This window comes from Triturus cristatus, chromosome 1_1, assembly GCF_964204655.1.
Source record: "Triturus cristatus chromosome 1_1, aTriCri1.1, whole genome shotgun sequence".
NCBI classification, from domain to species: Eukaryota; Metazoa; Chordata; class Amphibia; order Caudata; family Salamandridae; genus Triturus; species Triturus cristatus.
The window spans coordinates 29,036,597-29,064,536 of record NC_140579.1 but is presented as its reverse complement, the minus strand read 5'-3'; the positions used below and the strand labels follow the sequence as shown (position 1 = coordinate 29,064,536).

Here is a 27,940-nt window from a genome sequence, read left to right as displayed (position 1 = left end):
AATCAAATTTCTTCTTACTTCAGGTGCTGGGAGATTAAGTGTTTGCCCAGAATCACAGGATGTTGAGCCAACGCCGGGACTGGAACCTGGTTTCTCACTTCCAAAGTCAGCAGGTTTGGCTGTAACTCCACTTCCTCTCTAGTTTGATACAAGCTTAATAAAGGTTGCCTCACAGCAAGGCCTATGCAAATATACACACACCCTCCAGGCTTCTCTTACTTCACTCCCTCCCCAGCCCTCCATAGCCTCAGGGTGATGGCCTTGCAGTGAATGAGTCAAGCAAAGGGACACAGCTACTGCTGCTCTAGTGGGAGCTGAGGTGTAGATGGCCCATAGTCAAAAAATCCCTCCCCCCAAGTGAGGCCTCTGCATACTCCCACCCACCATTGCCCGAATGTTATGGCCTGGCGGGGAGGGGTTGGGGCAAGAAAATGCTTCTGGGCCAAGCCGCCTGCTCGCAGGGTGGGGCGGCGGGTGTGCCGTGGTAAGAATGGCCCAACAAATGGAGCAAGACCTGTTCCCCAGTAAGGCTGATTGTCACACTTACCACCCTCGCCCGCCCACGTCAGCCTGAAGTGCGATGGCCTGGCAGGGCCGTAATGAAGCAGAGGCCCTTCAAAAAACTGGTCCACATGTCACCCTTAGGCAGCAGACTATCGCCCAATGCCCGACTGCCCACCTTCCCAATCCGACCCTTCCCCGTGCCTGAGAATTTTCAGTACCAGGGACAGTCATTTTGCTGTGCACAGTGTGCCCTAACACTGCAATGCTCACTGCTGCCCTACGCCGGTGACACCCCAAAGTCCCCAATCCTCTACACCTACCCATACCTCACCGGAGGGTACATGCAGGGTTTTAAGTGGGATGAAAAAACTAAGGGGTCTCTTAAAGGGGCTGGTCTGATGTAAATAATGGTGTGGCTAAAAAAACACTTAAATTAAAAATCTCTGCTTAATGCAAAAAGAACAATTGATGGATAGAATGCAGAACAATGTCATACATTCACCCCAGTACAGAGATCTGGGCCTAATTACCTTGAATTTTTGCTACCTATGCCATTCCAGTTTGAACCCAGCCATATGCAAATCAGTGTCGACCCTGCGCCCAAAGAGAACAGTCCAGCCCAAACTGCCAGGCCAGGTCCTCCCTGGACTGGAAACAAGCGTCCTAGGACCGGTTCCAGGGGCTCACCCCTCATCAGCCAGGACAGCTGGACTCCAGTGGCATGGAGAGCATGGGACCCACGTCTGGGCATACCCGTACCACTCGGGATGACAAAAGCAAAAAGAACAAGTGATGGACAGAATGCAGAACAATGTCATGCATTCACCCCGGTACAGATATCTGGGACTAACTCCATCGTTTTTTTGCTCCCCATGCCGTTCCAGTTTGAACCCAGCCATATGCAAATCAGTCTTGACCCTGTGCCTCATGGGACAGTCCAGCCCGAACTGCCAAGCCAGGTCCTCCCTGGACTAGAAACAAGCATCCTAGGACCAGTTTCGTGATAGCATAGTGTACCATCCGACTGGTATTTTGGTGCTTCTGTCATTGCATCCAGATATATAATACAGCAAGTAACAAATACACCTACAACAAGCCAGGTCGATTAGCTTTGTCAATGGTTGTTAGTTGTGTAAAATAAATAAGCAACAACTATATATTCGCTATGTATAATATTGAAAGTACTTCCTTTCTGAAATGATAAAACTGTTAAAGAACTATAACGAGTCTCGTCGAAGTTACATTAAAGGCAGTGAAGAGTGGGACTGCTGCAGAGGTAAGATTTTTTTTTCACCCTGAGGGTGAGGGCAAAAATGGAGAGCCCGATAAGAACCCGTCTCAGCACTGGCTTTTTAGAACTGCTGGTGCTGAGCACCGGCAGTTCCTGGCCCACTTAAAGCCCTGGGTAAGTGGCAAAGAGTTCCGCTCACACCACCGTGCAATATGGAGTAAAATATTAAAAATAGAATTAGGAGATACGCTGAGGACAAAGGTAAGGAGGCAAGGAGTTCAGCAGTCGGTAAGAATGCTAAATGTACGTGTGCATCAGGGCTGGGTCTAGGGCAGTACGACCGGTGCGGCTGCACAGGGCGCTGAACTGTGAAGTGGGGTGCTGACCTGGGGGGGCGCTCTGTTTATCAATCTTATGATTGCAGAGATGAGGGGCACTTTTGCCCAGTGGTAGTGAGACCATCCGAGGACGCAGTCATGGAGCGTGGGGGGTGCCAAAAGTTAATGTCGCACTGGGCGCCACTAGCACTAAAGCCAGCCCTGGTGTGCATCACAAAGATAATGCATAGTATCGTCATTGGCACCCTCTGTACCCCCTCCAACCATATAAACATTTCCCAATAATAAACACACAACACAGATTGTTTCACAACACAGATTGTTAAATTGGGTACAAATGCCGCAGGTTTATTACATACACCGTTATGTAATGGTGGGTTATCTTACGGGCGAACCAAGGGCTGGCAACCAACTGGGCCGCCTGCCCGCCTGATGAGCCGGGCAGCACTGGAACGAACCCCGCCTTTGCTGCCCTACCAGTGATTCTCTTACAGGATCACGTGACCGTTGGTAACTTCTTACTCACGCCCCTTCCAGGGCGGAGCATCGCATAGCAAACCCCTGGTTGTTCAGGCCCACAACCGCCCGAAGGACTAGCAGGGCGCCGACACGGCTTTCAGGACCCTCCCATGAGGCTCCACGGATTTGGCTCTGGCACCCCCTATGGTGCCGCGCAGAGGTACCCTTAGTACCGGCCTGCTTCCAGATCGCCCTGTAACTCCGCCTGCAATGAAAAAGGAAAATATTACAATACTCTCTACCCCCCCACCTGCCACCACCACGCCGGGTAAGCGGTAGGGAGGGATGCGGCGAGGGTGGCACAAAGAGGACGCCCTCATGGTGAGGGAGGGCTATATAGCCTCCCCTCCTGGCCACAATGCCCCCGGAAGTGACGCCCATTGCGTCACGCCCGGGGGAAGAGGGGGGACTCTACCTGAGTCCCTGCCCCCAAGGGGGGCGGGGAGGGGTCTCTGGTGCCCAGACGACACTAGAGCGCTGACCGCTCTAGTGGCCCCCTGCGGGTGCCGCGGTCAGCAACATAGTATCATCATTGGCACCCTCTGTACCCCCTCCAACCATATATACATTTCCCAATAATAAACACACAACACAGATTGTTAGATTGGGTACAAATGCCGCAGGTTTATTACATACACCGTTATGTAATGGTGGGTTATCTTACGGGCGATCCAAGGGCAGGCAACCAACTGGGCCGCCTGCCCGTCTGATGAGCCGGGCAGCACTGGAGCGAACCCCGCCTTTGCTGCCCTACCAGTGATTCTCTTACAGGATCACGTGACCGTTGGTAACTTCTTACTCACGCCCCTTCCAGGGCGGAGCGTTGCATAGCACTGCCCCGGTTGTTCAGGCTCACAACCGCCCGAAGGACTAGCGGGGAGCCGACACGGCTTCCAGAACCCTCTAATGAGGCTCCGCGGATTTGGTTCTGGCACCCCTATGGTGCCGCGCAGAGGTACCCTTTGTACCGGCCTGCTTCCAGATCGCCCTGTAACTCCGCCACAGCTCTGGAGATGGCCCCCGTCACCGCCAGGGCCCCCCACCACAGCTGCAGTCTACCTGCAACCTCTCATCTCTAGCACCTCACTCGGGTCTGAAAGAAAAAGGTCCATGCCTACTGGCGATAAGTGAACTCCCATCATTGTCGAAGTAACCCTTCACATTCTCTTTGATCATCTCGTGTCTGATGAAACCTAGGCCCCTCTGGTCGGTGAGCTTGCGCATTGCCCCATTGAGACGCTTTCGGGAATGCACCACCGCCTCAACTGATTTGGCCCCTCGCCACGTTCTGCGTGGAATCATCTCAGACCAGAGGACATCGCACTGCTCTACGCGCTTGCCAATCTCGCCTAGGACCCTTTTCGAGGCCTGCAGGAGAAGCCTTCTACCCAGAGCAATGAGGTCATTCCAACCCAGGTGAATCGCTAAGATTTTAGGGGGGGAGCCCTGCGCAACCGGTCTCCTCGTTTGTTCCGGAGCCAGCTCCATCTCATGCCAGGGAAACCCATCCACTCAAACTGTGTCTGTGGGAGGTGCCGCATCCAGTTCCGGTGCGATGCCCATTGAGCCATCCTGGAGATAAACGAATGCCCGATCACCCCAAACCAGTAGCCCTAGTAAAACAGGAGCCGCCAGAGCCCCCTGCCAAAACAGCTATAGTCTTACCCACAACCTCTCCTGTCTAGAGCCTCCTGTAAGTCTAGATGAAAGGGAAAAATCCCTACTGGTCATAGATGTCCCCATCTATATCCCTATAGCCCTTGACGTTAGCCTGGGTCAGCTAGTGTCTGATGAAACAAAAGGCCCTTTTGGCCTGTGAAGTATTCACCCCACATGGGAAAGTTCCACTGCGTCACATGACTCAGCCCCGGCACAACTCGGGCGGGACAGTTTCAGACACCGTAGCTCACAATACACCACCAATTTGCTGATCACACCAGCTGCCGCCCTTCTAGCACCGCGTGTGTCTGGACACCTGTGTCTCCCATCTCTGGGACAGCAACTCACTTGTTAGGAGACCGCTCATACCCCCGCTTGCTCACTTATGCTATTATGGCGAGAAGGATTATACTTAACCTTGGCACAGTCCATCTACAGCCTTGCTTTCTAACGCTGTTCCTGGTTCCCTATTAATCATGGTCGAAATGGACATATCGCCAGCCCGGGCCAATGCCTTATCCATATTTGTTAGCTGCATGATTTGACTAGGCATGAACTCTGGCTTACCAGAAGAATGTTAGAATCCTCCTGTTCTGCCCTGATGGAACTGCAAGATCTATGAGGAGTTTCCGTTAAGGTACAACCTAGTTCAACACTCCACCATAAAATTATAACGTTATCCCCGTGTTGCATGAGTAAGGGTAATCTGTCAAAGTATCCAAACGCAACTAAGGATTCCCTTTACCCTGAAAAGTAACTATCCCTGGCCCCGAAACGGGCAAACAATGCTGGGCTACTCTGCAGCCTCCCTCAAACTTTTATGCTGGTTATTTGCTCAAAAGACTGGCAGCTAATAGCTTGTTACCCCATGTGACCCCTGCTTGCCATCCTTGCAAGGGGTGGGCCATAGGGACTACTTCTCATGCACTATTTTTACCTGTGCTCCTAAAAGACCTTTGTCGTGCTGCAGTCGCCTAATGATTCTGGCCCTGCACTAGAAGCTCTCACTTCAGCGTTGGACCAAAACAATTCACCCCGAACCTCCTGAGTCATCGCATCCAGTTATGTCATTAACACGCATTATACCACCTACCGCAAGCAGGACCTTGGACTCCAAACTTCAAATCAGGAGTCACAGCCACTACACCGGAAAACGGACGGGCTCATACCAAACCTATTGATGCTCAAACTGCTTGCTTAACGTTCGGTTTTTAATCAAATACAACGTTCCGAAAACTTTGGCTGCAATCCCATAGGTCGCTACTCTTGAAAGTTGAAGGTGATGCCAGACTTGCTCACCCACACATGCTTCAGCCAATTCGTGAAATCCCAAGGTGTGAAATGCGGCAGAGGATAGCGTTCCTCCAACCGTCGTTTCACCCTCCTACAATGCCAAAACTGCCCGCGACCTCCGCTCCACGCTGGCATCTGCGAGTTTAGGGCAGAAGGCACTGCGGCCTGCGCGACCCTCTGTGCAGCGATAAACTGGACGCGGCAGGCCTGCTGCACCGTACTTGGAGCCCTTGGGAGAGCTGGGGCAGCCCAGCTGGGTGAGAGAACCTGTCACCGATTGCCCTAATCAGCACGCTGTGGCCTCACCACATGCGAACCCCAGACCAGCGTCCTTGCCTCTCAATGTACAAGCCAAGAAGCAGGGATAGTGAAGCGCGACCCCTAAGCATTAGCGCATGAGACAATTTGAAATTTTTTCTTTTAAATCCCTTTAAACATGGCATGCATCATCCTCTTGCGGAACACCCACCCTGAGGTTTTCAATGATGCCGCTGCAGGCAGAGTGTCCCCCTGTGGCGCTGGCGCCCTTGTCTGGAGGAACAACTTCCCTGCGCCCCCTGCATGTGGTGATAAATGCATGCGGTCTCAGCTGACTGCGCCACCCTTTGGCACAGTCCAGCATGAGCAGCATTCCCCTTCCAGGGGATACCCATTAGACAGTGCTCGCATCTGCCTCAAGAAAAGTAGCATATGAAATGACAAGAACCCGCAGGCTGCAGTAACTCGAAGTCACCCGTGCCCGTTATCCGCTCGGACAGGCGGACATGCCACCAATACGCCCAGTGCCACCACCCCGCGGGCACAGAGGCAGGCCCACGGCCCCTTCCGACGGCGCCGAAATGACACGAGCGCAAAAGGAGAAATACCACAAACCGCGGGACACCTCATTGGCACTGAGATATACATGTATACATGGACTACAATAGATGTATTCCGTACGTAAGCCTCCCATGTTGTCGTGATCGTTCACAGGCTCCGGCACTTTTAGCAGAGGCAGACCCTAGTCACATCTTCCTGCCCCTCATATGCACAGCCACCAGCCACGCCATCCATACAAAACACAATTCAAAATCCACCGAACATACACGCCTATGTTACCCAGTGATGGCCGTCACTGACAATGCACAACATAGGTGCAGGACCCCGAAACAGCATTACTGCCCACTTATCTAACACAATGATTGCCGGGGTGAACCTGCACACTTATCCTGCCCACCGCATTACATAGCACCTAGGCACGGGAGATAAGTGATTTGCCCAGAAGCACCGACGGTATTGGGGCGCTAACGTGCGTGACCACATTACAATGCACAATCGGGCATGGGAGTCAGTATGCCCAACAGCACAGTACGGTACAAAAGGGAGTGGTGATGGACGGAGCATCAGAACCAATCAAACACTCACACCCAGTCAACAGATCTGGGTTTGATCCATCTCCATTCTTTAGCCCACTCTGCCACCCTAGTTCAGACATGGCCATATGCAAATCAGTCTGACCTTGTGCCTCATGGGAACAGTCCAGCCCGAACTGCCAAGCCATGCCTTCCCTGGACCGGAAACAAGCTTCCTAGGACCGGTTTCTGGCATTTCAGCCGTCTTCAGCCAGGCTTGCCTGAATCCAGTGGCAAGGTGAGCAAGGGACTCACGTCTGAGCATACCCTGCCAACTTGTGGCGAACAAAGCGGTACAAAAGGGGGTGGTGATGGACGGAGCATCAGAACCAATCAAACACTCACACCCAGTCAACAGATCTGGGTTTGATCCATCACCGTTCTTTAGCCCACTCTGCCATCACCACCCCCTTTTGTACCGCAACAGCACAGTACAGCATGTTACATTAAATACTGCCCTATATTCCTTATTAATTCCTGGTATGTTTGAAGTTCCCAAATTTAATAAAAGGTGAGATTATGAACACTCAGTAATTAACAAGATGTGATAAATACTGCATAACTCTGAATGTCAACCCCTGCGCAAAAGAAACAGTTTGTACAGGAGTGGAAAACTACCATTTAGGTAAAGTTCAGTAGCAAGTGGATGAATCTATGACAAGACAAATACTAGGTGTAAACCATGAAAGAGACCAACAATGGTATCCAACTTGTAAATAAAAACTTTCATACACAAATTTTAATTAGAAAAATATATGGTTGATATTTATTTTTACAATTTTTCAGTAAGGATTGTGTATCAATAGACTAGAATTGCAAGATTATTTCATCAAATGCAATAACTGTTATACCTTCAAAACAGATGATGCAAACAATAGATACATATATAGTTGATAGAGGCAATGCGGTAGATGGAGAGCTACGCGCGTTTCGGCACTGCTGCCTTCATCAGGAGACCGTCTATTGCTTAAAAATTAATCTCTATAAATGCGAGATGCTCAGGTAGAACAGTCTTTAAGATAAACTGAAAACCAGTGATGTCTCCGAGAGGATAATGGCGCAGACCAGAGTCACAGAAAATAGTTATTTTGGAATTGCAAACTGATAATTGGACACGGTCAGCCAAGGGCATATATATATATGTTATATGATGTACTCAGGCGCCCCTTCAGAGTTAGAAGCCAATATAAATAGCAATAGGTATTGAGAGTAAACTGTAGATGTACCTCAGAGTAAATGAAGAATACGTGACGAAATTGAAAGAGGATAACTAAGATGGTGATCTTGCATATAAAGAATCACCTAGGCAAGCCCACCAGGACCGGATTCTGTCTATAGACATTCATAGAGGTGGCTCCGATCGGTACAAAGAGTCCATCGCTGTACCGCGATGGACTCTTTGTACCGATCGGAGCCACCTCTATGAATGTCTATAGACAGAATCCGGTCCTGGTGGGATGCCTAGGTGATCACCATCTTAGTTATCCTCTTTCAATTTCGTCACGTATTCTTCATTTACTCTGAGGTACATCTACAGTTTACTCTCAATACCTATTGCTATTTATATTGGCTTCTAACTCTGAAGGGGCGCCTGAGTACATTATATAACATATATATATATGCCCTTTGCTAACCATGTCCAATTATCAGTTTGCAATTCCAAAATAACTATCTTCTGTGACTCTGGTCTGCGCCATTATCCTCTCGGAGACATCACTGGTTTTCAGTTTATCTTAAAGACTGTTCTACCTGAGCATCTCGCATTTATAGAGATTAGTTTTTAAGCAATAGACGGTCTCCTGATGAAGGCAGCAGTGCCGAAACGCGCGTAGCTCTCCATCTACCGCATTGCCTCTATCAACTATATATGTATCTATTGTTTGCATCATCTGTTTTGAAGGTATAACAGTTATTGCATTTGATGAAATAATCTTGCAATTCTAGTCTATTGATACACAATCCTTACTGAAAAATTGTAAAAATAAATATCAACCATATATTTTTCTAATTAAAATTTGTGTATGAAAGTTTTTATTTACAAGTTGGATACCATTGTTGGTCTCTTTCATGGTTTACACCTAGTATTTGTCTTGTCATAGATTCATCCACTTGCTACTGAACTTTACCTAAATAGTTTCTTTCCTTACGTATAGCAAGTCTAGTAGTTATGTAGGGGTCCCCTTTTTTCAAAATAGTCGTAAACTACCCTCCCACTCATAAGGTCCCGGTTTTCCACCCTTCTCAGATACACTGGCGGGTTGAACATCGCTGCTGATAGCAGGCGCGCAGTGTCAGCAGACATAATATTAAACGGGAACGAATGCTAAATCAAAAGGCCACGTGTGCCATGAAAAGTTGCATTTGAGGGCTTCCTGTAATGTGAACGTACCATCCCCTTTAATTATTTTACCATTATCATGGCTGAGGGAGTAAAGTTGCCAATTATTTCATCCTGTTTACCTACAGCGAGGAGACTCTTATGTTCACCCCAGAGGTCAGGCCGTGCCGTACTGCACTTCTGCATTTAATCTCAGCACGAACATTATTTAATACATTTTTAAATGCCTATTTCAAGCTGCATGAAAACACTCAGAGACTCAATGGGTGTTTACTCAAAGGAAGGGATCGGTCCTAACAGGGCTAAAATAGAGTCGTTGGCTTTCCTGCCTTTCAGAAAGGAGCTAAGGAAATTTGGTCCGGAGCTGCAAAACACAGAAATGGGGATTGTAATATCTGCTGTGTCAGCTGGGCCCTCCAGGGAGCGCTTCAGACCGTTTGTTATTCTTGCCAGAAATACCTGGGCTTCTCTTGAGAATTGTGCACATCATCTTCTTCCACAGGATGTTCAGCGTAATCACAGAGGCTCGAACCCAGTTGCCCAGGTTCGAGGTCGAGCAGCAGCTGCGCCAAACGTCAACCCGAAGATCCATCAACCCTCACCCAGAACCCTAGCAATCCGTGGCAGCCTGCACCACCAACCCGCTTTGCGGCGCAATTGGTGGCGCCAAAGCACCACGAGACCCGCCGCAATGGCCTGCCGTGGCACCCGCAGCGGCATCCGGTGGACTCTGGGGCGCCAATGAACTGCCTGACGGCACTGCATCACTCCCAGGATCGACCGCCACCCAGAGACAAAAACCGGCCACACGCGCCCCCCCACCCTGGGAGGCGGCGAACACCACAAATGTACCCCTGCCGTCACGGCCGACGTGGCGATGAGCCCTCCCTCGACAGCGGCAACAAAGGCGCAAAACCAGCCCCGCACGGGGACCGCAGGCAATAGCGAGCACCGCAAGGCACCCGTGCGGACATATGCCACCCCGACCCACAAGCAAAACACAGCCCCCTCGGCCTCCAGAATCTCTGCAGAGGGGAGGGTTGGCATGTCAGGAGAAGCGCCTACTGATTGCAAAATAAACACATTTGCTGGAATCAACAAAAGTGCTTCACAGTATGCCATATCTACATCTACCTTTCCCTTCAAAGCAACAGTGCCTGCCAGTACAAAGCACCGTGAGAAGCATTATGCCAAAACAATCCCTCCAGCGCATTGATAGAGAAACCAACCCGTTCTAGCTTGTGGCGCGGAAACCAGGGCCTGGCCTAGCTGAGGGTGGCAATGGGGCATCAGTCAGAGAGTGTCCCTAGAGGCTTCAGGCCCGCTGTAGCCTTGTCGCAGTCGCAGGGCACACTGGAGTTGGCTAGCCCCCATACTCCGATCGCGATACATATGCTGCTTTGCTGCTGCCTCAGCACCCTTGCTACTGGCCACTAGCAATGCTCGCATAACACAACTCCCCAAAATGCGGTGCCCAAAAATTGTCAGCACTTGACTCATACGCCCGTTTTGATTCTCACCCCTTTCTCATGATCAGGGAATCCGCCTGGCTGACTACGACTAGGGCCGTGCGGTGCTACACGTCTCCATTCCAGCCGCGCATGTCGCATTAACCAATCTGGCTGAAATCTTTCAAGGCCCATGTGACCACGGCACCCGCCGCTGCTCCCTGTCAGCCTCTAAGCCCCCGTCATGCCTACTACCACCGGGGTATCAAAACACTGCTTATAAACAGACCCCCCCACAGCATGGGGCAAGGGCTGGGGGAGGGGAGAACCCCGATGGCCGCCCACATCGCCACAAAACTGAAAGCTCAATGAACTTACTCAATGCGCCCTGATTCACCACTCAAGACACCGACTCCACCTGTGACCCGACGCTAGACCAGAGACAAGACGGGAACCGGGTGTCCAGACGAGAACTAAACGGCCGCAACTCGGTGCGACGAGAATGCGGCGAGGGTGGCACAAAGAGGACGCCCTCCGTGTGTCTTGTTTTCGCCTGTCAGATTCCATCTGACAGTGGTGAGTTTTTGGACACCGAGACGAAAGCCTCATTACTCCACATTCATTTTGAGGTTTTTTTAGTCGCTGTTAAGGTTGTCTTATTGATGTGTGACGCTTTGTCACAGTTCAGGTTGGATCACAAGGTCAGCGCTGTGATAGGCCGCGGGTTGCGGTCAATTTGGTTTGCGGGAGTGTTAGCAAGTTTTATCGCAGAGTCTTGTATTCGTCTGCCAAATGTCTTCTGGCGGTGATGAGCTTTTGATGGCTGCCGCGGCGGTTGCCTTCTGACAATGATGAGTTTGGGTACCTGCCGGGGCGATTTGCCCTCAAGCAGTGATGAGTTTTTGGATGCTGTGTTTCAGTTTTACAAGTTTAGCGCTTCGATGGGCCTCGGGTAGCGGTCAAATGGGTTTGTAGAAATGTCTGCAAGTTTCCTGATCAATGGGTTATCTTTTTGATCCAGTCCTTTGTAGAATGTCCTGTTGAGTTTGCGGAGATGGTCATCCAACATGTCAACACCTAGGTCTCTGTGGAGGTCTGCTGTTCTTGTGAAGATTGGAGCACCTGCTGCAATCCGCAAGGCCCTGCTCTGTAGTCTCTGCAGGTCTTTACAATGCTGCGGGCGGCAGCCGCTCCAAACTGGTGAAGCGTACTTCATGGTTGGTCGAATTATTGCGGTGATTACTCGCACCTTGCTCTGCAAGGGCATCGACTTGGTCTTCAGGAGCGGGTATAATGCAGACAGCTTTGTTGCTGCTTTCTGGCAGGGCTTCTCTATGTGGTTTCTCCATGTGAGTTTAGAGTCCAGAGTCACCCCCAGGTAGGAGCTGCTATTTTCCCATTTGATCTCATCCCCATTGAGGAGGATCGCTGGGTGTTTTCTGTTCAGCTTCCTGGTGAATAGTGTTGCTGTGGTTTTGCTTGTGTTCAGGGTGATCTGCCAGTTGCTGTACCATTCGGAGAGTCTGCTGAGTGATGCCTCAAGGTTCTTAGCCACTTCCTTTTCGCTGAAGGATTGGGAGATGACTGCTGCATCATCGGCGTAAAGAGCCAGTTCAGTCTTCTTTAGGTCCGTGGGGATGTCGTTCGTGAATGTGTTAAAGAGGAATGGTCCTAGGATTGATCCCTGTGGCACTCCAGCAAGAATTGGGCGTGGCGTTGAGCATTCGTCTCGTACCGCCACGTGAAAGGTCCGTATTGACAAGTAGCTAGACAGCAGTTTAATCAGGTAGCTTGGAAACTTGAGCTTGATAAGTTTGTAAAGCAGTCCCTCATGCCATACTCGGTCGAATGCTTTGGCTACATCGAGAAATACTACTCCAGTAGACTTGTTGATGTTGAATCCGTGGCTGATGATGTCCACAACTCTGAGGAGTTGGTGATTGGTTGAGTGGTCTTTCCGGAACCCAAACTGTTCTCTGGCGAGGAGGTTTTCGCTTGTCGCAATGTCCACAAGACGGGCAAGGATAACTTTTTTCGAAGAGCTTTGATAGACCAGATAGCAGACTTATAGGGCGGTAATTTGCAGGATCTCGTAGTGGTTTCCCAGCCTTGGGGAATACGACGACTCTTGCTTCTTTCCAGGCATTAGGGAAATACTGGTGCTGCATACACGCGTTGAATATCTCAGCTAGGTGATCCACTGCGGCATCTGGGAGCATCTTGATGGCTTGGTTGGCTATTCTGTCCTTTCCTGGTGCCTTGCAGTTTTTTAGTGTCTTTACCAGGGCCAGTAACTCGCCTGTGGAGCATTCCTCAATGTTTGCAGCTTCTGTTTCTGGTGGGTGCTCCCGGTGGTGCTTAGCGACCTCTTGCTCGACTTCTGCTGCCAGTTTGCTTGCCTGGTTAGGCCTGTAGGATGCCTCCAACGTGTCAGCGAAGACCTCAGCCTTGTCCCTGTTGTTGCATGCCAAGTGAGTCTTCCCTTGTATCGGTGGGTTTGGTTCTTTCTTCCCAGTCAAGCGTCGGGTCATTCTCCAGAGAGAGTTGTCCGAGTCCTTTAAGTTAGCCGTAGCTGCTTCCCACTTTTCACCTCTGTGGTGGCTCATTTGCATCTTCAGCTGTCTTGTCAGCTCGTTGTACTTCTTCAGCAGGTCGGGGGTGCGATTCCTTTGCCACTCTCTCCGGGCTCTGTTCTTGTCAGCAATCGACTGCTTGATGCCCTTCGGGAGGTCGTAGATAGAGCAGCGTTGGAGTTTCTGCTCGGGAACGCTGCACTTGATGGCAGTGTGGACTGCAGCTATGAAGTGGTGAACCGCCTGGTCAATGTCAGCAATGCAGCGTAGGGGGCCAGGGACCAGTGTCTCCTCCAGGCTTCTCTTGTATAGGCTCCAGTCTGCCTTCTTGTAGTTATGTCTGGTGTCCTGTTGCTGGTCTTCAAGCACGTCACCAACTGTGATCAACACTGGGTTGTGGTCGGACGTCAGTGCAGTTAAGGTTTCCAGCTCCATAGACTGGGAGAGATTCTTCATGACGACGATGTCCAGAACGTCCGGTTTATGCAGTGCAGAGCCTGGATAGTGTGTAGGTTCAGTCGGGCCAGCCACTACAAAGTCCTCCTTCTTTGAGTGGGCAAGTAGAGCGTGACCGTTGCTGTTTACCTCGCGAGAGTTCCAGCACTGGTGCTTGGCATTTAGGTCTCCGCCAATTAATATTGCGATGCGGGGGTCCAATAAAGCATCCAAGTCCTTCGGGCTTAGCTTGCCTGGGGGTGAGTAGGCGGCAATCAGCCGTAGGGGGCCTGCAGATGTCTGGATCTGTATGCCAGTTGCTTCAATACTCCCCACTGGTGGTAGTGAGATCTCATGGTGCTTCACTTTTGTGCTGACAATCACCGCTGTTCCTCCGCCCTTGGCACCAGTGGTGCGAACTGTGCGGTACACCCTGTAGTTTGCTAGGTTGAGCTTCTGGCTTCCTTGGAGATGGGTCTCGGAGATAAGCGCTATACTCACATCCATGGTTTCCATCAGGTGCAGGAGTTCTGCAGTTTTCTTCTGAATGCTGTTAGCATTCCACATCAAGAAGAGGGAGTTTCCTTTAGATTTTGCTGCCATTGCAGGTGTTTTCTTCACCGTGGGAAAGTCCGGCGATGTGATTCGCCACCATTGTCACCAAAGGGTGGATGTTCATGTCTGCGACTGTTTTCGCAATCTTCATGATGAGTTCCTGCCAGTTGATGGCTGAGCCTATTTCACAGGATGGTGCTGGGGCAGTTGGTGGTGGTGGTGGTGGTGGTGGTCTGTCCTGTTTGGGTCCTGTTACTTCTGCGTATGTTCTTCCATCCACACACGCAGCGCTTTGGCTGTTGGTTGGATTGCCAGTTGGGATCCTGTGAGCCAATGCGGGTTTGTAAGTCTTCCTTTGTCCCTGGTCTGTTGCAGTTGAGTGTGGGGAAGTCCTTTGTGGTGAGGACGCCCTCATGGTGGGGGAGGGCTATATAGCCTCCCCTCCTGGCCACAATGCCCCCGGAAATGGCACCCATTGCGTCACGCCCGGGAAGGAAGAGGGGGGACTCTACCTGAGTCCCTGCCCCCAAGAGGGGCGGGGAGGGGTCTCTGGTGCCCAGACGACACTAGAGCGCTGACCGCTCTAGTGGCCCCTGCGGGTGCCGCGGTCAGCGGCAGAGATGAGAGCTAGGTGTAGGTGTTGTTCACGAGACGGAGGTCCATACCTGCCAGGATTACCGGGTCCATACGTGACTAGATAGGCTAGTGCTGTGTTTTTTCCCTTAGAATTCTGGTTTTAGTAGTCCTCGTTATAGTCTTGATTAACTAGAGCTACAAGTCCCTGCATTCTAATGCAAAAACCATGACGGGCCAACGTAGTGACGCATGTACCTGGACAATTCGGTAGCTATGAGAGGTGGTGCACAGCTAAGTCAAACGGACGTCTTGCTACTCACCAATAATGTGGGCGCTCGTCAGTTTACTGGGTCAAAACAGTACTGGCTCGGAATAACTTGCTGGGATGGAAAAGTGTTTAGGAACAACCATGACTTACCTTCTAAATTCGAGGTATACGTAAGCAGAATCTATGTGAGTGTGGCCTCTTACCTACTTTGAAGCAGGCATAGCTGCTGAATGAGCCAGTGCTACCTGTGTAACACGTTTAGCAAGTCCTGGCTATTCAGGAAACAGCACTTTATTGTACTTCGGGGCTCGCAGTTTCGCTGCTAACAAAAACCCCAGCACGCAGAGTATTTGTGGGCTAAAAAGCCAGGACTGCCTAAAGGAGTCACATATGAATTGGAGCCACCCGGCGGCTATGGGTAGGGAGGGGAAAGGGATTGGGTTTATCTCTTGGGTGAAGAGCAGGGTGAGATGTACTGGAGTTTGCACCAGACTTGAACTTCACTCAGCTCCTGCTGATGCTGTATATTCCAGGAAGCCCACATTTCACTACACCCCCACGCGCCCCTGTGTTACTGAGTGCCGTATCCCGGAAGTGTGGGTCAGTGATCTGTAGGTGATTCCGCGAGTGCTTTCCAAGTCTGGAGGGACTTCGAATTATTCGGTAGAAAAGTGTTAATGAACAACTCCAGTGTGCACCCTTGGAGCAAAGGGCTCGGTGATACGGCCATACCGTGCTCTTGTGAATAATGAATGGCACGGCCCTGTAGGTACCCTGGGCAGGCTCAGGCGGCCCTTTAGAGGCCTAATAGAGTGTGGACATCTTTAAGTGTCTTACTGTCCCATATGGTCCCTGGCAGCTGTGGTGACCGCTCTACGATAGCGCTGTTCCAGTGCTGAGCCTTCATGTGAAAACCAAATGCATTCTGGGAAACAAAGGTTGTAGTCATGATCAGCTGCATTTGGATTAATTAGACGAGCACACGCATGATTAGTAGGTTCAAAGCCCAGAGCTATAAACAGTGCTGCGGATGGCATGGAGTGAGATGGCCACGCTGCTGATAACCGAAGGAACACTCACCACGTCACCCATGCCATGCTTGATGCTGCAGGCACTTCTGGCTTTTCGTCCGTGGTATCTTACATTATAGAACTTGTAGTTTAACTCTGCAACTCATATGTATGGGCCATGAAGTTAAGGAGGGCAGCTGGCACACAAGATGACTCTTATCACCTGGGGCCAGTTGTCATCTGCCACCAGGGATTGGGATTTCCTTTGTGATCTCTGAGCGGGATGGTACAGGGTGACTCCATGGGGCACGTGACACCTTCAGCTAGTCCTGGCTTGTTTCACAATGGCATTAATTCAACAGCATGCTGTACTTTGGACCTTAACATTGCAAGCTTGCACTCTTCTACCCCAACACGAAAAGTGCTAATGAATAACCAGCATTGGCAAAGCCAGTTGGTCTCAGCTATGCGAGAGATATTTGCTTTGACAATGTGTTTTAGCCATTATATACACCAGTGTGGTGGCTGTTTAGCATGGCTAAAAGCTAGTAAATTGGGGTGTATTAGGGTGGGGTATACTGAGTGGGGTAGATGGGAGTAGGGTAGATTGGGGTAGAGTGTAGTGGGGTTAATTGGGGTAGATTAGAGTGAGGTAGTTCGGGGGAAAGTGGGTGGATTGGGGTAGACTTGAGTGGAGTGGGGTAGACTGGAGTCTGGTATTTTGGGTGTATTCTAGTAGGGTAGGGTGGAATAGCGTGGGGGTAGAAGGGGGTTGATTGGGGAAGTGGAGTAGAATGAAGTGGTGTGGGGTAGATTGGGATGGGATGGGGAAGATTGGAGCAGGGTAGATGGAAGTAGATTGGATTGGAGTAGACTGGGGTAGATTGGAGTGGGAGCTGGGGTAGATTAAATTGTGGTTGATTGTGGTGAACTTGGGTAGTTCAGGCTGGAGAGGGGTTGATTGTAGTGGGGTAGATATCAGGGTAGAGAGGAGTAGGATATATTGGGGTAGATTGGAATGAGTGGGGTAGTTCAGGGAAGCATGGAGTGCTGTGGATATGGGTAGATTGGAGTGGAATGGAGAGGGGTAGATAGGAGTGGTGCGGGTTAGATTAGGGTGGAGTGGAGTAGAGTGTAGTGGGATAGATTGGGTGGATTATGGTAGGGTAGGTTGGAGTGGGGTAGATTGGAGTGGGGTGGGGTAGATTGGAGTGGAGTACGATTGAAAACAGTGGTGTGTGGTAGATTGAGATGGTGGGGTAGATTGGGCTGGGTGGTGTAGATTAGAGTGGAGTAGATTGGGGTAGATTGTAGTGAAGTAGATTGAAGTGCGGCAGATTTGATGGGGTAAATTGGACTAGGTTAGTTTCAATCAGTCAATCAATCAAGGGTTTTTCAGTGCAGTTACTCAACCGGAAGAGTCTCAAGGCTCGGGGGGAGGGGGGTGCGCAGCCCCTAGGCACTCGCAGAGTATCGTCGAAGAGTAGGTTCAGAGGTCTCCCATGGCCCATCAGGGTACGTGCGGTGCTGGACGCTTATGGTGATTCATTGAAGAGCCAGGTGTTGAGGTCCTTCAGGAACTTGGAGAGAGTTGGTGTCTGGCGGAAGTGGAGAGGGAGGGTGTTCCATGCCTTGGCTGCGAGGAAGGAGAAGGAACGACTTCCTGTTCTCGTCTTCTTGATGCGCGGTACCATGGCAAGGGAAAGTGTTGTGGAGGGCTTTGTGTGCGTGGGTGAGAAGCTTGAAGGTGATTCAGGAAGAGGTGACGGCGTTGCTCTGTCGGTCCATTTTGAGTTGGGAGTCAGGATGATTCCGAGGTTGCGTGCGTGGTCCGTTGGTGGGGGTGGGTCTCCGAGGGCGGGGGGGCCACCAGGTGTCATTCCAGGCATCAGGATGTGGGTCTATGCTGAGTATTTTGGTTCTGTCTGTGTTCAGTTGTAGGCAGCTGTTCTTCATCCACTTTGCAACTGCTTCTATTCCTTCTTGCAAGTTGTGTTTCAAGATGTTGGGTTTGTTGGATAGTGAGAGGACCAGTTGTGTGTCGTCTGCGTATGATACAATGTTGAGTCCGAGTGCTCTGATGATGGAAACAAGAGGGGCCATGTGGACGTTGATCAGGGTGGGGCTGATGGATGATCCTTGGGGACTCCACAGGTGGTTGGCATGGGCTCCGAGATGAAGGGAGGGAGTCTGACCCTCAGCGTTCTGCCAGAGAGGAATGAGCGGATCCAGTCAAAGGCTTTGTTCCGGATTCCTGCATTGTGGAGTCTGCGGGGTAGGGTGCAGTGTGAGACTGTGTCGAAGGCCATAGTCTCTCCTCTGTCAAGGAGGGAGTGGATGTCGCCTGTCGCGGCGATGAGGGCGGTCTCTATGCTGTGGTTTGTCCTGAAGCCTGATTGGGAGGAGTCAAGGATGTTGTTCTTGTCGAAGGAGGCGAGTTGGCTGTTGACAGCTTTTTTAATGACTTTTGACAGCTTTTTTAATGACTTTCGCCAGATAGGGAAGTAGGGAGATTGGTCTGAAGTTCTAAGGGTTGCTGGGGTCCGCCGAGGGTTTCTTTAGGAGAAGGTTGATCTCGGAGTGTTTCCAGTCATCGGGGAAGGAGGCGGTCTCGAAGGATCGGTTGATGATTCTTTGTAGCTTGGGGCGATGATGTCTCCGGCTCTGTGGTAGATGTGGTGGGGGCAGGGGTCCGTGGGGGCCCCAGGTGGGTGGTCCTCATGGTCTTTAGGGTGTCTTCGATGCGGAGGGCGGTCCAGCTGTCCAGAGTCGACTGTGTGATGCAGGAAGCAGCGGGTCTAGGTTCCTCGTGGATGTTGTTGTTGTCATAGATGGTCTTGATTTTGTGATAGAAGAAGGCGCTAAGTTTGTCGCAAAGGTCCTGGGAGGCTGGGATGTCGGTGGGCTCGCTGTTGGGTTGGGCGAATTCTTTGATGATCCCGAAGAGTTGCTTGCTGTTGTGTGCGTGGGCGGAGATTCTGTCCTGGAGTGCTTTCTTCCTTCAGTGTCTGATGAGTTTTTGGTGGGCAATGGTGGCTGTTTTGTAGTTGTCGGGGTTCGCTGGGATTTTGGAGTTACTCCATAGTTTTTTGAGACGTCTGCAGGTTTGTTTGGATTCCCGTAGTTCGGTGGAGAACCATCTGGCTTTCTTGGCGTGAGGGTTGGAGGATTTCTAGAGGTTGGTGACGGTGTTGGCGCAGTCGGTGATCCATTTGTGAAGGGTAAGGGCGGCGGTTGTGGGTCGTTGTCTGAGGTGGTGAGAGCAGAGCAGCTGAGGGTGGCGGTGAGCTGTTGGTCGGAGATCTTGTTTTAGGTACTGCGTTGGAGCTGAGGTGGGTGTCTGCGGGGAATGTTCGCTCTGTAGGTGAAGTGGACGCGGCGGTGGTCCATACATAGGAGTTCGGAGTGGAGTGGGGTAGATTTGGGTGGCATGTGGTAGTTTGGAGTGAAGTCAAGTAGGGTAGATTGGGTGGAGTGGAATTGAGTGTAGTAGATTGAAGTACGGGGAGTGGGGAAGCATGGAGTGCAGTGGATTTGGGTAGATTGGAGTGTGGTGGGGAACACAGACTCTATCCTATGGAGATGATCAGATAGGAGTGGAGCAGGATAGAGTGATAGATGCGGGTGAAGCGAGGTAGAGTGGAATGAGGTAGAGTGGAGTGGGTCATATTGGGTGGGTTATGGTACAGTAGATTGGTGTGGGGTATATTGGGATGGGTGGGGTAGATTGGAGTGGGGTAGATTGGGTTAGGATGGGGTAGAATAGTCAGTGGAGTAGATTATGGTAGATTGAAGTGGGGTACATTGGAGAGGGGTGGCTTGGATGTGGTAGATTGGAGTGGAGTAGGGTAGATTGGAGTAGGGTAGATTGTGGTAGATTGGAGTGGGGTAGATTGGAGTGGAGGGGATTCGATTAGAGTGGAGAGGAGTTGGATAGATTGCAGTGGTGTTTAAAGTGGAGTGGGGTAAATTGGACAGGTGTAGATTGGAGTGTAGTGGGCTTGGGTAGATTGGAATGAGTGGGTTGGATGTGGGTACATTGCAGCGGGGTGGATTGGGGTAGTTTAGAGTTGGGTAGACTGGGGCAGATTGGAGTGAGTGGGGTAGATTTGAGTGGAGCATGTTAGATTGGGGTGGAGTGGGCTAGACTGGAGTAGGGTTGGGGGGTGGTGTTTGGGTTAGTTGAGTGGAGTGGGGTGGATTGGAGTTGATTGGGGTAGGTATGGGTAGAGTGGAGTGGGGTAGATTGTAGGGGAGTTGGGTAGATTGGATTGTAGTGGAGTCGATTTTGGTAGATTAGAGTGTACTGGGGCAGTTTGAAGTGGGTTAAATTGGGATGGGGTGTAATGGGTGGAATGGGGTAGCTTGAGTGGGGTAGGGTAGTGTGGAGTAGATTGTAGCAGAGTGGGGTGGGATAGATTGGGATACATTGGAGAGGAGTGGAATAGACCGGAGTGGCGTAGAGCAGAGTGGGGTAGAGCAGATTGGAGTAAGTGGCATGGAGGGACGTGGAGTGGCATGTTGTGCCATGGAGTGAGTGGCATAGATTGGAGTGTTGTGTAGTAGAGTGTCTTAGAGTGGAAGGGGATAGAGTGGAGTGCTATGTCGTAGAGTGGAGGGGACTCTCAAATAATAGTGTGGCATGGCATAGAGTGGAAGTGTCAGGACTCAGTCCGGGACACTGTTATGTGTCAGGGACTCTGGCAGCGACTGGAGCCAGGGAAGAAAAGGTAGGCAGAATACTGAGAACAGAGCTGCCCAAGATCACACAGCGAGTCAAAGGAGAAAGGGAATCCTAAGAGGAAGCTCTTTACAAGAGAATAAGAGAGTTAAGGCTCAGAAAGGACAGGCCCTCAGAGGTGATTAGCATTCAGAAAAACTACACACAGGACAGGTATGCAAGATATATATACAAAACAACATTAACAATAAAGGGAATGTGGGGTAAAGCACTCGGGAGCTCCACACGGTAAGACTGAAGCTGATGTAAGCTCCTCACCCACAATTGCTGTTACAGATACTGACTGCAAATACCCACATATAGGATATGCATGAAAAGGCAGGGTCTGTGGAGCTGATACCTATGGTGATGTTATAAATGTAACTCAAAGACAATACTCACAGTGAACAAGAAACACCACCTAGGTTCTCAGCTGTGGCCACGGATCCTGGTGATCAAACAGGAACACGCAAGGCACTAACAGCAAGGGGGTAGAACTAAACACAAGCACGATAGACAAGGAGCTAGCAGGGAGGAGTGCTTATTAGGAAAGGAAGGAAATATCACAGGACACACTTGGCAGAAAGCAAGGAAGAAACATACAAGGTAATTAGAAGCAAGACAGCAGGAATAGAAAGACAGCAAACTAGAACTGGAACCAAGAAAATAGGAAGAAAGGCAGTGACTGGAAAAAGATATACAGAAGGGGAGGCTTCAAGGGTATGCTAGAATACTGCAGGTTCAGGAATCAAGTAGCATTGAAGGCAGTGCTAGAGCAGGAACAAGAATTGAACTAAAGTTCAGGAGTCAAGGTAGCACTGCAGGCAGTGCTAGTTTAGGAACAGGGAAATTACTAAAGCTCAGGAGTCAAGGAACAAGGATAGGTATAGTTCAGGAATAAAGAAATAACTAAAGCTCAGCAAACACTGGAAACAAGGATATCAAAAGCTCAAGAAACACTGGAAACACGGGTCGGTCTCACCGGTACACAGCCACAATGACCAATCTTGGGCTGAAGAGAGTTGGGGCTTAAAAGAGCTCACTGTAATGACATGCATCCGGTGTGAGCAGGCTAGCGGCAGCCAGCCACAGGTGAGCTGAATTCCTCCACCCATCCTTGGCCTGCAGGGGTGGAGAGGAAGCAGTGAGCAGGGAATTCTAAGTAATGGAGTTTCAGGCATGAGTAGGCCGGCTTCCACAAAACCCGGCATGGATTGGGAAGGATGGGAATTTGCAAGTTGCATCCAAATGACTGGAAGTCAGTATATGCATGAAGGGGAGGGTCTGGAAGCTTATTAGCACACTGGAGAGCCCCACAATTCATCCCCCTGGTGGTGGACACAAGAATGCAGGGAACAAGTCGTGACAGGATGGGCATGGAGTGGTGTAGTGTGGAGTATGCATGGTGTGGTTGCGCACTGCCATTACAGACAACTCATTTTCAATTGAAATGTCCATTACACTTACACCAAAATATGGTTTTACTGCACAGAAATGATGTGTGTAAATGTCATCACCTACTGTATTGATCTGTTTGGACCGTATTCAAATATTTGTTTCTACCACAGTACAGAATTACAAAAACATGTGCTTCATTTGTACTAATTCTGACATATTCTGAAACATCAGCACAGTTCATTTTTATTTGTTGAGTGCTAGAAAAAAAAAACATCTTACACCCTCTCGTCTTACATGGACACTCAGCAGGATTATCACATAAATGCTCTCACTTTAAAGTCAGAAAAAGAAAAGTAAACCCCGAACTCTCTCAGAATAGGGGGCATGATATTTGATGTCTGTCTTTGAATGCTCAACACAAGTGATAAGATAAGAACAAGATTGAAAGACCTGTTTACAGAAAGCGAGTTTGTGGAAGAAATCAGTAAACAAGGTTTGGGCAACAGGAAGGACGAACTCAAGCTGGCAAGCCTAAAGTGAATAAAGCCAGTAAATAGAAAGCTAGAAATTGTGAGTTGCAACTAAGGGTGGGCGGTTAACTCCGCTCCGCCAGTTGAGTTTGAAGAGTTTTAGAACTCCGCATTATGTTTGGAGTGCGAAGTTTTCAAAAACTCCGCACTCGCAGTGGAGCGGAGTTTACCTGTGCCGAGGAGGTCAGGAGTTTAGGACTTACCTACTCCTCCTGCTGGCTGCACCCCGCTTCCACTGCTCCGGGTGGCTCGTAGAATTCAATTAACAGGAAGAACTGCAGTGCGCATGTGTGAAGGCAGGCCTGACCCTATCATGGGATTTTATCGGGTCAGGAATGCCTTCACGCATGCACACTTCAGTTTTGCCTGTTAATTGAATTCTACAAACCAGCTGGAGCAGCGGAAGCCGAGTGCAGCCAGCAGCAGGAGAAGGAAGGAAGGAACCAGGGAGGAAGCCGGCGCTGCCATACCCAACCAACAAACACAGGAGGAGGCCCAGGACGGTCAGGCCTTACTACGTGGTGGAGAATGTGGAGTGTGCAGGGGAGGAAGGGGGCAGGGGGTGCAGATGTAACTCTGCCAGGCCACGGAACTCTGCAGAATTTCATGGAGTTTTCCACTAACTCCGTGAAATTCCGCAGAGTACAACTCAGCACGCTCCGCCCAGGGTTAGTTACAACCCAGAAAAGCAAAGGAAAGCAACTGGCAGAATATATTCCTAGGTCAGCTTTCTGAATGTCCCCAAGATGTATTTAACTAACCAGACAGCTGCGCTGTCTGGTGAGCTTCAACCTAAAAGGGAGCCGGGGTTTTAAGGTGTAAGACATGACATTGGGCCCCTTGGCAGCTCTTACTTATTTTTCCTGAGCTGTCAAGCTTCCTGATTCAATGCAATTCTCAGCCAGCTCATGTTTTTTCTTTGCAGTCTTGTTGTTGTGTTAATGTTTAATTTATTTTAAATAGAAGTGATCAGGGACCAGAATGCAAAGAGAAAAACTCAGTCTGAATGAGGTGCTCACGCATGGAACTGAGACCATTGAAAGCTCTGTGGCTATTACTGTTTTTTGGTTGCCATTGTCCCACTTTTCTGGTACATTAGTTGCAAATGTTAACCACAACAAGAGCTGCTCCTAGTGTAGTGACCACTATGAATTTATGATTGAAATGTGAGTTTAGGTATCTCACAAAATGTGACGGACTGGTCTCACACACCACCAGGTGTCATGCTTCATCATTGACCAGTCCTCACCCTCTAAAAACTCGGTTTGATAGAGGGCGGGCATGCACCTGACGACAGGGATGCACTTCTAAACTAAGTGGGGGCCCGTGAAAAAGTCAGTTTTGGGACCGGAACTCACGCACCAGCGAGTAGTTTTTAAGCTTTCGACTCCCTTTCCACCTATTAACCAATTAGTGGGCGCTATATATACCACAGTCCTGGATCCTTCAGGACTGTGGTATATATACCACATTCACATTTTGTGAGATGCCTACACTCACATTTCAATCATAAATTCATAGTGGTCACTACACTAGGAGCAGCTCTTGTTGTGGTTAACATTTGTTGTTGGAGGCTGGTAGCTCCTAGAACTCCGTGCTTCTAGTTCCCCTCCCCACGCATCAATATGGGGTTTTCTTGTGTTTAACATTAGTTGCAAATACATCACCTCAAGAGATATTGATTTCAGAGTGTGAAACAGGATGAGCTTGATACTTGTGCATACCTGAGTAACACTGGTGTATCTATTCCCCTGCAGGCAACTCATTTCTTCTGGGGATTTTGGGCACTAATCCAAGCACGGTATTCCACAATTGCTTTCAACTTCTCCCGGTAAGTGTAATGGGTAGGGCAGACACCAATGTCTAGGGGCATCGAGTGAGTGAGCCCATCAGAGTGGGGTCGAGGGAAGCAAGAACCCATAAATTTTCTGATTTTATGCTCAAGGAGCTCACTCAGTCAACTTCATTTCTTTGCATTCTGGTACCTGTTTATATCATTATAACTCCAGAGCTAAAATCCCCTGAACCCAATGTGAGTGTAGGTTGTACTGCACAACACCACAACCTGTAGCGCGTCATGGAGCTGCATTGAGTCAAACACAGTATATTGCTTTTTAGTAGAACAGGAAAATGAAAGTACAGAAAACAATTATTTGTGATAAAATAGCACTGATGGCAGTATTACTTTGCTTTTCCTTCAAACTAGTGCTTGTGTATTCAGATGCTTCAACTGAAAGAATCAATGAATCTATCTTTAGTTATACATTGACATCTTATTGTATTGCATCTTTTGGAGTCGGTGATAAGGACACATTGAGGAGCACACCGTATCAGGATTTTACAGTGTTATTGGTTCTGTCAGCTTTCACACGTTTTACTCGCAGTAGACGTAGTAGTATTGCACGAGGGCTTTATCAAGGCTACAAATAAAAGATAGATCAATTATGCTGTATAGTTTTTGAGCAAGTATATCCCTAGAATCAGTAGGGGGGTCAGGCTCATACACTTGTGCCCTCCTGTGAAACCATGTGTGAAAGGTTAAAAGTGTCCGAAAGAGTCAAAATGAAATATTGCCTGTGCTCACCACCTTCCATATTGTTTACACAAGAATACCTAACATTCTTGGGTTATTTATAACACTATTTTTCTCGGCCCGCGTTTGACCCATCACCCCAAATATTTTCCAGAAGGAAAACCCATCACCTAACACTCTTTTTTTTTTTTTTTTTTTTATTTAAAAACCTTTATTCATCAAAAAATCAGGGACACAGCTATTCAGCCGACAACCCGGAGGTTCGGCAGCTTCAAGAGAGCAGTACAAATGAGCGTCCACAGTGCACAGAAAGGAGAAGCAAAAAAGGTTCTATTTTAAATAAACACAAACCCAAGCAAGGCGAAAAACACTAAATACACCTGGTGATCGCCCCTCAGGGGAGACCGGACCCCCCTCGTCTATCAGTCACAGTGCTGTGATAAGAGGAAAAGGGGAAAAGCAGAGACCCAAGAAGCCAATTAACAATCAAAAATATATACAGAGCTGGAAAGAATGCTAAGGAGAGAGCTGCTCCTCGGGGGGGATCCAAATCAGGGGCAAGGCATATGCCCCCCCTATATTGGTTCCACCGCCTCCAAATGGCATGCCACTTCCGAGGGCGCCCTCTAGCGCAATATACTGTCTTTTCCCTAAACATACTCCAGTCCATGTTTTCAATCCACGCAGCCAATGTGGGGGGTCCGGCGGAACCCCACAGGTGCGCGATATCTCGCTTAGCCACCATGTTACCCAGAGTCACCCACAGGGTCTGTGCCTCATCATGATCAGTAGGCCCCCAAACATTCAGGAGACAACACCGCGCCTCCGGCTGCATAACAATGCCCGTCACCTCCCCCATTACCGCATGGACTCTCCTCCAAAATTCCATGATGACGCCACATTCCCAAATGATATGCAGGAAGGTACCCACCATACCACAGCCCCTCCTACATAAGCCCTCCTCAGAAAATCCCATACGAACCAGCCTTGGCCCCGTAACATAAACTCTGTGGAGTATCTTGAGCTGCACCAGCCGCAGACGCGACGGAATCGCGACCTCCTTAGGAGAGGAAACCGCAGACTGCCAGTCCTCGTCATCCAGCTCAAGACCGTCCCTAGTCCATTGATCCCGCAACCCCAATAGCAGGTCAGTCCGAACATTAATCAATTTCTTATAAATAAGAGAGATCGTACTCTCTGGCATATGGCCATCGAGGATCCGGTCCTCCAATGGAGAGGACTCAGGCACCTTCTCACCTTCCACGAGAACTGACCGCAGGGCATGACGCACCTGAACATAGCGGAAAAACTCGGATTTCCCCAACTCATACTCCTTCTGCAACTCTTCAAAGGACTTCACCCTGCCCTTAATCAGCAAATCTCCAACCCTGGAGATACCGATCAAGTCCCATTTCTCAAAGCCTTTTGTATGCCAAAGCTTCCCCAATTTTTCAGAGTCAAACAACGGGGTAGCAAGGGTGAGCCTATCCTTCCAGCCCAGCGAGTCAGTCGCCAACTTCCACACCCGCACCGCCACCCCAGTGGGCCCTGTGAGGGACGAGTCCAGCGACCTCGAGTACAACGCTCTGTGATAATTTCCGCCGCGCAACAACCATCGATCCATGGCGTAGAGCCGGACCATAGAAACCATGATTAATCGCGCTCAATTGGGTGGCCCAGTAATAACGGCGAATGTCCGGAAGCGCAATACCCCCGTCGTACCACGGAAGTGTCAACTTGGCAATCGCTATGCGCGGCCGCCCATCCCACAACAACGATCGTTGGAGGCTTTCGACCTCCCGAAAGTAACTGGCCGGGACCCAGTCAAGAGTATTCTGCAAGGCGTAGAGGAAACGGGGAAGAGACATCATTTTGAACAAGGCGGCGCGTCCGAGGAGGGAGATCGGCATCCTCCGCCAGCCCGCAACATCCCGCCGCAAACGCGCCAGGGGAGGGAGCAGGTTCCTCTCATACTGCAAAGTGGGATCAGTGGAGATAAAAATTCCCAGGTACAAGAAACCCTGCTGGGCAATCTGGATCGAACAAGTTCGCGGGACAGGTGGAACATCGCCACTCAGAACATACAGATATGACTTACTCCAATTGATGACAAGACCAGAGTTCTTACCAAAAGATGTCAGAACGTCACAAACCACTACAAGCGAGTTCTTGGGCGAGGCGAGATATAACAGGATATCATCGGCATAGAGCGAAATACGGTCCTCGTGATCAGGCGACCACCTAAGTCCACGTATATCCGGGTGCCAGCGTATCCACGCCGCCAGCGGCTCGAGAGCAAGGGCGAACAACAAAGGCGATAGGGGGCAACCCTGCCGGGTGCCCCATCCCAGCTGGAACGGAGTCGACGCCCGCCCGTTTACCACAACACTCGCAAGGGGACCCTCATAGAGTAACCTCACCCAGCTCACAAAGCCAGGGCCAAAGCCGAACTTGGCAAGCACAGCCCACAGATATGCCCATTCCACCGTATCAAAAGCCATCGTGGCATCAAGAGAAGCCACAATAGCTGGTTCTCGCAGCGTGCTCGCCCTGGCAATCACTCCATGAAGGCGCCTAAGGTTTAACGCAGTGTTACGGTGCGGGATAAAACCCGATTGATC

General features: G+C 50.0%; 1 protein-coding gene across 3 annotated transcripts in view; it reads left to right on the top strand.

Moving 5' to 3' along the window:
* Window positions 1–27,940, top strand: part of LOC146869226 (ethanolamine kinase 1-like) — a 165,548-nt gene that overhangs the window by 124,145 nt on the left and 13,463 nt on the right. For all 3 annotated transcript variants that reach the window (XM_085644843.1, XM_085644999.1, XM_085645091.1), the window contains one exon: window positions 24,544–24,617. In XM_085644843.1, coding sequence (XP_085500969.1) covers window positions 24,544–24,617 — 74 coding nt within the window. The remainder of the gene's footprint in view (window positions 1–24,543; window positions 24,618–27,940) is intronic.